Source organism: Condylura cristata, unplaced genomic scaffold (genome assembly GCF_000260355.1).
Source record: "Condylura cristata isolate star-nosed mole 26May11 unplaced genomic scaffold, ConCri1.0 scaffold00028, whole genome shotgun sequence".
Lineage (NCBI taxonomy): Eukaryota > Metazoa > Chordata > Mammalia > Eulipotyphla > Talpidae > Condylura > Condylura cristata.
This window is the reverse complement of record NW_004567129.1, coordinates 17,317,908-17,330,335: the sequence shown is the minus strand read 5'-3', so window position 1 is coordinate 17,330,335 and position 12,428 is coordinate 17,317,908. Positions and strand designations below refer to the sequence as shown.

The window sequence follows — 12,428 nt, the reverse complement described above, 5'->3', positions numbered from 1 at the left end:
CCTCCCCCACAAAAGCCTGGCAGGGGGCTCACACGAGCAGTTTGGCCGCTTGCAGCTACAACCGACGGGTTTCCTGTTGCCAGGCAACAGTGATTTCCGCACCTCAGGTCAGGGGCCAATGCCCTTGGCGCAAAGTCTTGTGGGGCTTGTAGTTCCCGCTGCAGTCAGTTTCTTTGCCCACCAAGTCAGGCTCCTGCCTGGGGCCCAGTCTGCCTGTGACGGCAGGCGCCTTCCCCAAGCAGCCTTCGGACGCCCTGACCCTGTGCGGTCATGGACTCAGCAGAGTCTGAGAGGAGACCAGGCGCCCAAGAGGGGGAGACCCCGGGGCCACCACAGCTCGGGGAGGCAATGGATGGCCATGTCCAGAGCTCTGAGGTGACTGTTGGGTGGGGGCCCACACTGTGCGACTCAGCCCCCTACCTTACAGGACAGGCTATGCCAAAGGGGAGGGGCACGGGCTGGTGCCTTTCATCCTATTTGGTGTCTAATGACTGATCCTTCCATCCTTTGCCTGGTTAGTGACCAGTTACCCTTGTCACCTCTAGTGTCCTGTGACAGGAGACCAATGCCTGGTGCCAGCCCATGAGACCTGCTGGACCCAGGGTGAAGATAAGTGCCCCACAGGTCCAGCCTCAGAGCCGGCGCTCCAGGAGGGCAGACTGCAGTTGGAGGAAGAGAGGCTCAAGCTAGAGGTGGAGACGTTGGAGGAGACAGGCCCTCGGCCTATGACTTCCATTGTGAGGCCCAGTCATGGTCCCAAGAGGAAGCCAGTCAAGTGAGGAGGCTTCCAGAGGGAAAAGCTGCAGGTCTGGGGTGGAAACACACCTGACTGGGGTTCCTAGTCCCTCACGTTACCTTTTCTGTCCCTCAAGAGCCCTGTTGTAAGGAACATGAGAGGGAGGGAGTCTCAAGATCTCCATGAGCTCCTGGCACTTGTCTAGCCTTGGGCCTCACTGACCAGGAAAGGGACAAGATCCTGGGCCCAGGGTGGCGGGTAGGCAGGGCTATTCCCTGGGCTTGAGGCTGGCTCCTCAGGCCTCCTGTCCCTGGCTCTGGTCCCCCAGCCTCCCAGGGCTTAGCCACCAAGCCCATCCTAGGACTGAAGCTGAGCTGCCAGCGGGGATACCGCTGCAGAGGGAGGAGCCAGAGGGCAGCCAAAGTGAGACCTCACCGACTGCCAAACAGCACAAAAAAGCCAAGAAGCGCAAGAGTCTGGGGGCCCCAGTGCTCCCAGCCGTGGCCAGCACAGCGTCTGCACCCTCAGAAACCCTGGGTCTGGAGCGTGAGTGGCAGCCCTGGGCCTCCCTTCCGCACCCCCCACTCCTGCCTGCTCGGCCCCTGACATGACGCAGCCTGGTACCCCAGCCCCTGCTCTACCCCCGGCCCTTGCAGGAAAGGCCCAGCGCCTGCGCCCCCTGTACCAGTACATCAACTATTGCAATCCTGAGCTGAACCAGGCGGGGGAGGGGGACAGGGAGGCCGAGGTGGACATGGAGCCCGAGTCGGAGCTGGCCCTGGCCTCCGAGGAGGCGGGTGTGGAGCAACTACAGGTCTTGCTGCCCATCGCAGGTGAGCTGGGCTCAGGCCTCACTGTGCCCTGCCCCACCCAGGGACAGGAGGCCAGAGAGGAGCCTGGGGGGCTGCCCAACTTGGGAGTCAGCGGCCACCTCAAGGCTGAGGTGGATAAGTCAACCCAGGTGGATATCGACAAGATGCTGAGCGTCTGTGCTGCCCCTCCCGTACCCCCGCTTTCTCCTCAATACAAGTGACTGTCCTGCCCCCGTGCTGGCCTCCCCCCTCCAGGTCTGGACATCAGCGGGCTGCGCACCTAGGCCCTCGGGGTGAGGGGAAATTGGGTCCCCACTTGGAACCTTGCACTAGTTGAAAATAAATGTTTTTATTTTCTTTGTGGTTCCCCAAGCAAGAAGCCTGAAGAGGGAGAGACTGGAAAGGGCATAAAATTCCCCAGTGCCTGGGGCTGAAGGCTGACTGGTTATTTGGATCACTCAGGAACTCGACAAAAAATAGATTCCTGGTCCACCCTGACCTAAATGAACCGAATCTGTAAGGACAGAGTCTGGTTCTGGGCTCAAGGCTCCCCACTTGAAACTGAAGGTCACGGTGGGAGAAGGTGGAGATAAGGAGGAACCTTATGGAGAAGGGAAAGGGCCCGCCAGGTCACGGGTCTCCTGGGAAACAGGGCTGCACTGGGTCTGGGCTGAGGGGCCCAACATTGTGATCCCCCTCCGAGGTGGCCCAATCCCTCTGCCAACCCCAAGAATGGCAGCTTTGGCATGCTTCCCGCTTACTGCCAAACCACAGCCAGGCTAGACAGCGTCCTCAGTGCAGCACCTGGCCTGGTGACAGCGTCTGGAGGCCTGTTCCCTGGCAGGCAGGGGGCGGTGGGGGAGGTGATGCCCTCTCCTCCTAGGGCCGAGCCCCCCAAGACTGCTGCCGCTTGCCCTCAGGGGTCTTTGAGAAGAGGCAGCCAGTGCTGGCCATTTTAAAACCCCTCTGCCTCTGGTCCTCCAGCTTGTCCAGACACCTCAAATACAGGGAATTCCGAATTAAATGACTTTTCCTCCCTCCAGATGTCTTTTCCTCCTGTATTTCACCCACACAATCATTCCAGCCAAATCCCTTGGTGTCACCTCAGATCTGCTCTGTTCTGTTTGTTGACCCCTACAAGCTAGCCTGGCCGGGGAACCTACCCTGTCAGGCTGACATGAAGCCCACAGTTTGCACCCTAGCCTGGGCCATCTATAGACGAGGCCTGTGGCCTCTCGTCCCCAACCCCCAGCCCTCAGTGATCCTGCTGCACACCCCCCTGCGCCCCAGCCGGTACTGTTCCCCCTCTGGCACTCTGCTCCTCTTGCCCCAGCTGCCTTGAAACTTTTCAGTAGCTCCCTGACCCACAGCGCCTTTTCTTACCTCCACACTGCTAAAAGCCTTTATGCCTCCCCCCCGCCCCCGCCATTGGTACACACTGTCCCTTGCAGACTCAGGGCACCCTGCTTCCTGCACAGCCACCAGTGATGCCTGCAGTTAATGTCCATGCAGGTTTGTCACCACTGTTGAGCCATCTGCAGGCTGAATCAGTTGCCCCAAGGCACAAGTCATTGCACCCCACCCACCCGGCAGGCAAATCCTCTCATCCCAGACCCACCCTGTTCTTTGTCCCTTCCCCATTCTGCCTTTCACAGGTTGCCGGGTGCAAGCAGCCTCCCTGAATTGTCAGGCTGAGACCCCCCCCTGCCTACACCCTTCCTCACTCCCAGCCTGGCAGCCTGGCGGCCGTGCCGACTGTTGACCACACCTCCTCTGTGGGACTGGCATCTTCTACTGTAGCTTTTCCCCTGGCATACCCTCTGCCTAGAAGCCACCAAACCCTCTCCTTCAGCCGCCAGCTAGAGGGTCGCCCCCTCATTCCTCCTCCCAGAGGCAAGTGGCAGCCACTCCGCCTCCTCTGGCCCACAGCCTGTTCTCAGCTCTTCTGTGACTTGTCTCCTTGCAGCTGGCTGCAACATTTTCCCCTCAGAGCAACCTCCCAGCCGTAGTGGCGATCTGTTCCTCTCTGCGGTTACCATCACCCACTCTGCTTAGACAAGCACGTCACGTAACAGCCTTCAGGGAGTTCTGACTACTGAGGCCATCAGGAGACTAGGCTGGCAGCGTGGCGGTGGGGACCGGTGTAAGGCACGGAGGGGTCTTGGCCCGACATTCTGCCTGGGCAGTGTGAAGGGCGGAGTGGGCAAGGGGCTTGGGGACAGGGCTGTGGGAGGCTGCTGCGGTGTGAGGCTAGATCTGGTGGCAGTGCGGGGCTGGAAAATAAGGAACACTTGTTTTGGAAGTTGTTTTTTTTTTTTTTTTTCCTGGTAGCTGTAACAAAACATGAACTGCTCTGTGTCTGGTCTGGAAAATAAGGAACACTTGTTTGGAAGTTGTTTTTTTTTTTTTTTTTTCCTGGTAGCTGTAACAAAACATGAACTGCTCTGTGTCTGGTCTGGAAAACATTTTACTTTGACACAAGGAAGATCCTGAGTTTTGGGAAACAAGTTCTGGGAGCTGCTATTGATTCCCACCAGAAGGGGGCGCTGCAGGACAAGGATGGAACCAATCAGCTCTCAAGCTCTCAAAACGGGGGTGGGGGGGCGCAGAACTCCATGGCCAGACATCTGGGCCACCTCAAGGCAAGGCAATCCCCTCATTTCTGACTTGGGACTGACCCACAAGATGCACAGTGGATGGAGGTGTTCTATTGCTCAATTCCTAAATTTGGGAGTGATCTCAACATCCTAGAAACACAAAAGGACTGACCTGGAGGGGAGCTGATCTTCCCCAGAAGGCAGGGGTGGCCTCCCCTTTGTTAGTTCTACCAGCATCGTGCCAGGTGGGACTCTCTGCCGTCCAAGTCCCAATTCAAACGAGGCTGAGATTCTGGCTGAGGAGGCAGTCACCGGGGTGGGAACCTGAGCAGAGGGGCATGATCTGGGCACTCAGACACTGGGGATCCACAACTGCTGGGAAGAGAGTAGATCAGGGTCACGTCAGGTTCTGCAGTCAGAGGGCACAGACCAGTCTCTGGTGCTGTCAGTTACAACTTAACATGGGGCAAGTAACTTTGCCCCATTGCCTCAGTATTCCAATCTGAATAATGGGAGTATTTACAGTTATACCTCAGAGTGGTTTGGATGTTAACTGAAACAAGTGTCTACCCCAGCATGCAAGGAGCACACCCCAGCATAAGCCACTATTATTTCATCTCACGAGGACAATGTTTGAAATCAGGACAACACAGAAAAACAGGCCTGGTGATTCCCAAAGAAGGGAGCCAAGAGGAAGAGAGCCTCCCCGAGTCTGTCTTGTCCTGGCAAGGAGCCCAGGGCAGGGCAGAGTGGGGTTACTGCAGAAGGGAAGAGTTTGGTCTAGGTTAACCTTGGCAGAGGGGACAAGAGGCACGTCTTCACCAGCCCACCCCTGACAGACATGGGAAACAGCGTCCAACAGCATTAATAAAAGCATGGCGGGTGACTGGCTGTCCGGCCCCGCCAGCTTCCTCTTCCTCCTGTCCAGTTGCCCTGGAACCCCTCCTCAAACTCCCTTTTGGGGAGTTGGGGGGTCCTGTGGCCACAACTCCATGCTCCCACCAACCCTCAACCCCTTGCTCCCACCACCCTCCCAACCTCAGCCCAGCAAAATACCAAGCACTCTCCTGAAGCAGGAGCCAACAGGTCTCCATCAGGAAGCCTTGAACCCCAGCTCTGAGTAAAGACTTCTTTGGAGGACTCCTGGGATATGGCCGCAAGGGAAGAAGTGGGGAGTTGAGGAAGGGCAGGGCAGGAACCTGTATGGCCACTAGACACAGGGCCAGGCAAGGCAGGAGCATGAAAGAGAAACAGAAACTACAGCAACAGAGAAGCCTTTTGTTTAAATTAAAGAAACCAAACCACCACAACCACATGCCATGGTGCTATAATTTTTGATTTATTAACATTTATCAGATGTTCCGGAGCTCTCCCTTACCTCCTTTCTGCCAAGTCAGGTGCCCTTTGCCCCGGGCCAACAGCCTGAGAGCTCATGTAGGGAAGCGCACCCTCCGCCCAGCCAGGGAAGGGGAGCCTGTAGGCAGAAGGGCTCAGCCCGTGGGTGGGAGAGCAGTGTATCGCTCAGGGCTGACTTGCTGCCCTCCCATTCCTGAGATGCCCTAGCCCAGGAAGGGTCTAGAAACAAGAGTGCTTGTCTCTCTCCTCGGGCCTGAAGAATCGGCCAAGCTGGCCGTTGTTTTGTTTTCTCATCTAGGCAGGACCATAAATCAGGCTGCAAGAATCCCCCAAGTCAAGCTTTTGCTGGCCACGCTCACCAGTGTGACACAGAGACCCGGCTCGGCCTGTGCACCTGGCGCGTCCTCTTGGCCACCGCGGGGGCGTCACGGCCCTGTCTGTGTGGACATGAGCAGACCGAAACAAGCTGCTGGAGAGGCCATTTCCCAGGGCCACCTGTGGCCTCACCCAGACCCTACCTCAAGTGGACTTGTTAAATCAAAGATACTGCGTGAGCGCCAAGACCTCCCATCCCCGTTCCTGGTCTGTCCTGGGCCCCGGGGCCCCATGGCAGGAGCCCACAAGCCGCCTCACAGGTTATTCCGCTGGAGCGCCTCGCACAGATTCTGGTTGGCATCGGGCTCCTCCTTCAGCACCTCCACAGCCTCCCACTCCCCCGATCTGCTCGACCTCTTGATGGCATCCACTACGCTCTGCATGTACAGCCCGTCCTCGAAGGAGGCGGCCATGGAGACGGGGGTGTGGTCCCAGGTGCGGCGGTCGCCCTGCCCCTGGAAGGACTGGCGCAGGGCCTGCACCATGTAGACCATGCCCTTCAGGTAGAGCAGGGGGACGTCCTGGGGCCCCTGGCCGGGCAGCCCCGCGTCCACGGCCAGCGAGTCCCTCAGCAGCAGCTCCTCTCGCGTGGCGGAGTTCTTCTGCCCGTAGAGGTCAGCTCCCCTGGCGACCAGGCGTCCCGCGGAGCCCACCACCATGACCTCGTGCACAAAGGCGCCCGGCATGTTGAAGTTGAGTGTCACTGTGCTGCACACCCCCCCACCCATGAGCATCTGGAAGAAACAGAAGTCATCGCTGGTGACGTGCCGGATGCCCCGGATGGCCGCGTTCTGCCTCACGAAGGTCTTGAGCAGCCCGTGCACCTTCTCTGCCCTCCGGCCAGTCAGGTGGGTGAGCAGGTCCACGATGTAGGTGCCCATGGTGTGCAGACCCCCACCGCCCATGAGCTCGTCGCAGATCCAGCCGTAGCTGGGGCTGAGCAGGCTGCCCGAGTAGACGCGGGCGTCGCAGATGAGGACGGCGCCCACGTACTGCTCGGCGATCAGCTGCTTCATGCGCACGAAGGCGGGCAGGAAGCGCAGCACGTTCCCCACCAGGCTCATCAGCTGCGGGTAGTAGCGCGAGGCCGTCACCATGCGGAAGGCGTCCACCGAAGTCGCCGCCTTCTCACAAACCACATTCTTCCCAATTCCTGAGAATAAGACACGACAGGAAATCTCAAGAAGTGCCAGGGGGTTCACCCTGGGGGTGGGGCGAGAAACAAATCACTCTTTGAGACTGATGGATTCGGGAAAACTCTCCTCTGACCAGAGGAAAGGGCACTCAGCTTGGGATGAAAATGGCACCCAGTCAGTGACCAGGACAGTTATTAAGGAGTAATAAGGGGAAAGAGGGCGTTCTTCAGTGAAAGGAAAGACGCAGACTGGAAGTGGGGCGTCGGGAGCAGTGGGTGAACTGGCTACACACCGTCAGTGTGGCTAGGCTGCGGTGACCGTCAAAGTCAAGCCAAGACACTAGAGGGCTGGTCCAGGTGAGCCTGACAGTGACAGCAGCAGGCCTCGGGCAGACTACCCACCAGCAACACCCGTGAAGGCCTCACAGTAAGGGCCTCCCTGAAGAGGAGGCGAGTCTTCCTCCAGGCTCAACTACTTCTGCCTCCAGACTCTCGCTGGCATTTCCTGTTGGCCTGTCCTGCATATTTCAGATTCATCAGCTCCTATAATCGTAAGAAACAACTCCTTAAACTAGATCTCTATCTACCTCTCTAAATGCATTGCACTGGGTCTGTTTCTTTGGGGAAGAGCGGCTCAAACTGGTAGGCTGGAGAGGCGGACCCGTTTCGTGGATGTGCCTCGAGCCACACAAGTGATGGCAAGCTGGGAACGAGTGAAGGCCCTCAGCTACTCCATTACTCAACTCTACACATGCCCGTGATGGGAGGCTCAAACATCACTACCCCGATTCCCCAAATCAGGGGGTTCTCGAGGGAACATGCTTAAAGCCCGGTGGGAGCACAGAGCAACTCTCCCCTGCAGAGGGGAGGATCAGGGGAGAGCTTACAGGGGAGTGACAGCGGGGTTAAAGGGAGCAGGTGTTCCAGGCAGCATGAGGGGCAAGTGCTGCATTTCTCAGCTCTGGGTCTGTGCCACAAGATGGGCCAGAGGGGTCACACGGACCGATAAGCAAAGTGAGAAAATGTGTAGAGACAGGTCTGGGGGTGGAATCCAAAACTGAGCACCAGTTACTTCCCTCCTGGTCTTCCCCTTTCCAGTTCATGGTGACTCCATGCTTCCACCTCCTTGAGCCAGAATCACTGTGGTCACCTCTCATAGCCTACACTGAAAATGAGAAAGTTTACAGACATGACTGCTGTCAGACATGATGTCCCAGGATCACCGACTGCTCAGGAAGGGCCAGTCACTGTACTGAGCTCAAGCTTTGGAGCCAGACATCTGGGTTCAAATGCTGGTTCTTTCATTCATTGCTGAATAACCCTGTGCAGTTCTAAACATCTCTAGGCCTCAGTAAACTGTGAAATGAGAATCACATCTATCCTGCAGGGTAGAAGAGATGACTAAATCAGATGAGGCAGTGTCTATAAAGCACCACCCCCAGCTCTGCCCTGTGGGTGACAAGATCATGACCACAACTGTGGGGGAGACACAGCAGATGCCAGAAACAAACAGAAAAAAAGGGTCCACTGTGGTTTAGACTGTAAGACTCCCAAAGCAGCAACTTTTTCTAGGCCTCTCTAGTGGTGAAGGGTTAAAGACACAGCACTATCACGCTATGGCCAGGTAATGCAGCCTGAGTTTGATCCCCGGCCAGGGAGCTGACCCACATGGTGCAGCAGCCCCCTCCTGTCTTGCCTGCTGCTCCCCTCAGCAGTGTGTTTCAGTACAACAGCCTGTTCTGCTCCCCACTCTGTCTCTGGTGAGTCCTCTCATCCCCCCACCTCTGGCCTGTACCCCAGTTCCGGTATACATAAATAAATCTTTTTTTTTTAAAAAAGCTACATTTTCAGATGGCCAACAAGCATATGAAAAAAAATGTTCAACATTACTCGTAATAAGAGAGATGCAAATTAAAACCACAATGAGATACCACCTCACCCCAGTGAGAATGGCACATCTTCAAACAACTAGCAACAACAAATGTTGGTGAGGAAGTGGAGAAAAAGGAACTTTTCTGAACTGCTGGTGGGAATGCAAACTAGTGCAACCACTATGGAAAACTGTCTGGAGGTTCCTCAAACTGCTAAACATGGAGTTTCCCTGTGACCCAGCAATCCCACTCCTACGTACCTACCCAAAAGACACAAAAACACTGATTCAAAAAGATACCTGCACCCCCATGTTTACTGCTGCTTTATTTACAATTGGAAAGACATGGAAGCAGCCCAAATGCCCAAAAGTGGATGACTGGATTAAAAAGATGTGGTACATATATACACAATGGAACCAAAAACGATAAACACATGCCTTTTGCAGCAACATGGATGGAGCTGGAAAAGATCACACTTAATGAAATAAGCCAGAAAGAAAAAGAAAAATACCAGATGGTTTCAGTCATAGCAGGAGTATAACGGACCAGGCTAGAAAATAATAACGATGAATAGCCATATATCAGAGACATTTTGCGGGGGTGGAGTGGGGAATGGGATCAAAAACAGGGGAGAGGGAAGTGTACTGGACTATTCTGATGGCACACAGGTGATTTGGTAAAGGGAAGCCCACGGAGCTTACAACTGAGATGGAAAAATGCACAAAATGATGTAAAAATAAACTATTATTTTTTTAAAAGCTACATTTGGCATGCTAGTGATTTTGATGTTCAGTATTTTAAGAAAAGAGAAGAGTTTTAGGGTTTGGGGGAGGAAAAATAAAGTTTTAATATCAGCATGAACATGGATGGATTTTCCCATTATATGTGCTATTTGTCAGGCCTCTCTGAGAGTCAGGCCCAGCCTACCCCTTGGAAATTCTCACCCTGAGAAAGAACACAGGGAACAATCCGGTATCTTTAGTCAATCCTTTAAGCTCCCCTCACTTTCTGCTTCTAGCGCTAACTCCTAACAATTAAGAACCCCATAAAACAATTCATTTGTACATATGGAGGGGGTCTGAGACCTGAACCCCCAGAATGTAGAACAGAAGATGTTATTTGTAGCCTATGACAGAATTCTATCTCATTACTTGACAAAACTCAAATCTCCTGTGCTTCCCTAAATAATAAAATAATTTGCCAACAGGAAAATATTCAAGGTCACACGCCCAGGTTAGGGAGCGCCATGTGGACAGAGCGGGGAGGCCCAAAGGAGAGCGGAGGTGTCAGCAGGGGGACCCTGAGGAAGCACCCGCACTGTGTTCCTCTCGGAGTCTCTGATGCTTCCCCACGCAAGTGGGATTTCAAGATTAACGACAGAGAACCCAGTAGTGGGTGAGAATCTGGTTGCCTGGCTGTAGAGTCCAGATCTCTGACTGAGGAAGGAAGGACATCAGGTCCTCAGATGCAAACACCCTGTGTCTCAGAGCTGGATGCGTCCTTCAGTGATTGCTCTGGCACAGCCTGGAATGGGCACTGCAGTGTGGGGAGAGAGGGGGTGGAGGGGAGAAAAAGGACTTTTGTGGCTGCTGGGAGTCTGATGGTGATAAAGCTAGGCTCCATTTCATGCCCCAAGAGGTCAAGGAAAGGGGAAAGACCTCCTTTCTTGAGCTAGAACAATAGGAGAGCATGCGCATTAGGATCAGTGTGGGAGCCAAAGTCGGGCCTGAGGAAGGCTGCCACTGCTAGATAAGTTTATCCAGCTTCCCTGTTAGGAAGTCAATGCAAAGATTAGAGAAGCTGAAATGGCTTTCTGTCTCCAGGGAACTGCACGGACAGAGCAGAGCGTTTCACGCTGCCAGGCCTCTCTCCAGCTCAGACTCCCAGACTGCCCAGGAGTGAAGTGCCCTTGGGCAGCAGAGGCTCAGAGAAGCTGCCCCACCACCTCTCTGTCCCGGAAGCATACTGCAAGGGCTCACAGCTCTGGGCCCATGACACCGGATCCCCATCTAGAGGGGGGGCGCAACATGTGATTTCAAACAGCAGGTAGACAGGCAGCCCAAGAAGCGCCGCTTTTGTGTTTTATAAGCTCCAGGGGAAGGAGAAGGAGCAAAATGAGGGTGGGAAGAGCACAAGGGACTACGGATGGTGTACGGGTGAGCTGTGGTGGGATTCTGAGGACTGCGACTGATGTGAAATATGTAAAAATAAAGAAATTAATGAAAAAAAAATAAGATCCAGGGATTTTATGTTTTTAAACAACAAACAGCTGCTGCTACTAGATGATTAACTCACTTCTTTCCTGGGTGCAGGTCAGTGTTAGCCGGCAGGGTCACCCCAGCAGACTGAGCACATTTGCAAATGACTTCATTTAGCCATGGGCCAGGCCCTGGGCCAAGCGCTGGGGGCTAGGACATTGGGCAAGGTCTCCACCTTCAGACAGCTAGCTCAGTGGGAGACACAGGCGCTCATTAGAATGCCACCACATGGGGATGTGAGGGCAGAGAGCAGCACCTGATGAGGACTGGGGAAGGCGGCCCAAGGGCCTGGAGTTCTTGGGATTTAGTTATCTGGGTCAGGCTGCTTGGGGAATGATCTATTGTTATCACAAGAGCACATGGGAAAAAAGCTTAGCAAACTTAATATTTTTCTAATGAAGCACAAAATGCTAAGAACTGGGCATAGAAACCCACCTTTCAGCAACAGATTTTTTTTTTAAAGATTTATTTACTTGTGCATACAGAACTGGGGTACAGGCCAGAGGTTCAAGGGCGGCGAGAGGCTTCACCAGAGACAGAGAGGGGAGCAGAACAGGCAGATCGACGAAGTACACTGCTGAGGGGAGCAGCGGGCGGGTCAGGAGAGGTCTGCCTCGCCATGTGGTCATCTCCGGGGCAGGTGGGAATCGAACTCATGCTGAAGTGGCTTTAGCTTCTCAGTACTGTGCTTTAACCCGCTGCGCCACCAGGGAAGGCCTCAGCAACAGATTTAAGAAAATATTCAACTATGGCAAAGATGTTAGGATACTTTTGCACGTTAAAACACATTTTTCTGAATCATTCTGAACTGAGAAAGAAAACATTAAGGACCCTCCCTTCGCCTTTAAAGAATTCATAAGAAAGCTTTAAGATTGAAACTTGTGGTGGAAAAAAGACAAGAAAATAAGATGCCACAGAAAGAGTTATGATAAAAAGTGTTTTCTAGAGGATAAGTCTAAGAATGAATTTTAGAAAAAACTAATGAGAATAAGAAACACTATGGACCTCCCTGGTGGCACAATGGGTTAAATCACAGCAGCCACTGCAGTGAGTTCTGTCCCCAGCCAGGGAGTTGACCCACACTTTCTCCTGTCTCGCCTGCTGCTCCCCTTAGTGGTGTATTTCAGTCAGTCTGCCTGTTCTGCTCCCTACTCTGTCTGGTGAATTCTTTCACTGCTCCCGCCACTCGCCCACATCTCTGCCCTGTACCCCAAGTTCTTTTATGCATAAATAAATATTAAAAGAAGAAGAAGATGGCCCTCCCTGGTGGCGCAGCGGGTTAAAGCAC

The 12,428-nt window shown here is 54.2% G+C and overlaps 3 protein-coding genes across 3 annotated transcripts in view; 1 reads left to right on the top strand and 2 right to left on the bottom strand.

Moving 5' to 3' along the window:
- ENKD1 (enkurin domain containing 1) overlaps positions 1–66 on the bottom strand; it is a 3,677-nt gene extending 3,611 nt beyond the window's left edge. The window contains exon 1 of the mRNA XM_012730646.1: positions 33–66. The gene's annotated coding sequence lies outside the window, so the exon portion shown is untranslated. The remainder of the gene's footprint in view (positions 1–32) is intronic.
- A 204-nt stretch (positions 67–270) lies between these two features.
- LOC101635339 (chromosome unknown open reading frame, human C16orf86) lies at positions 271–1,769 on the top strand. The gene is made up of 4 exons (XM_012730608.1): positions 271–375; positions 546–770; positions 1,036–1,282; positions 1,393–1,769. Exons 1-4 carry the CDS (start codon positions 271–273, stop codon positions 1,767–1,769), a joined length of 954 nt encoding a protein of 317 aa, XP_012586062.1.
- A 3,699-nt stretch (positions 1,770–5,468) lies between these two features.
- Positions 5,469–12,428, bottom strand: part of GFOD2 (glucose-fructose oxidoreductase domain containing 2) — a 35,144-nt gene continuing 28,184 nt past the window's right edge. The window contains exon 3 of the mRNA XM_004690465.2: positions 5,469–7,029. Within this exon, the coding sequence (XP_004690522.1) occupies positions 6,131–7,029 (899 nt within the window). The 3' untranslated portion in view covers positions 5,469–6,130. The remainder of the gene's footprint in view (positions 7,030–12,428) is intronic.

Coding starts and splice junctions, on each gene's coding strand:
- LOC101635339 (XM_012730608.1), top strand. CDS start 271: ATGGACTCAGCAGAGTCTGAGAGGAGACCAGGCGCCCAAGAGGGGGAG. Junction 376..545: donor GCCATGTCCAGAGCTCTGAG/GTGACTGTTGGG, acceptor TGTCACCTCTAG/TGTCCTGTGACAGGAGACCA. Junction 1,283..1,392: donor AGAAACCCTGGGTCTGGAGC/GTGAGTGGCAGC, acceptor CGGCCCTTGCAG/GAAAGGCCCAGCGCCTGCGC.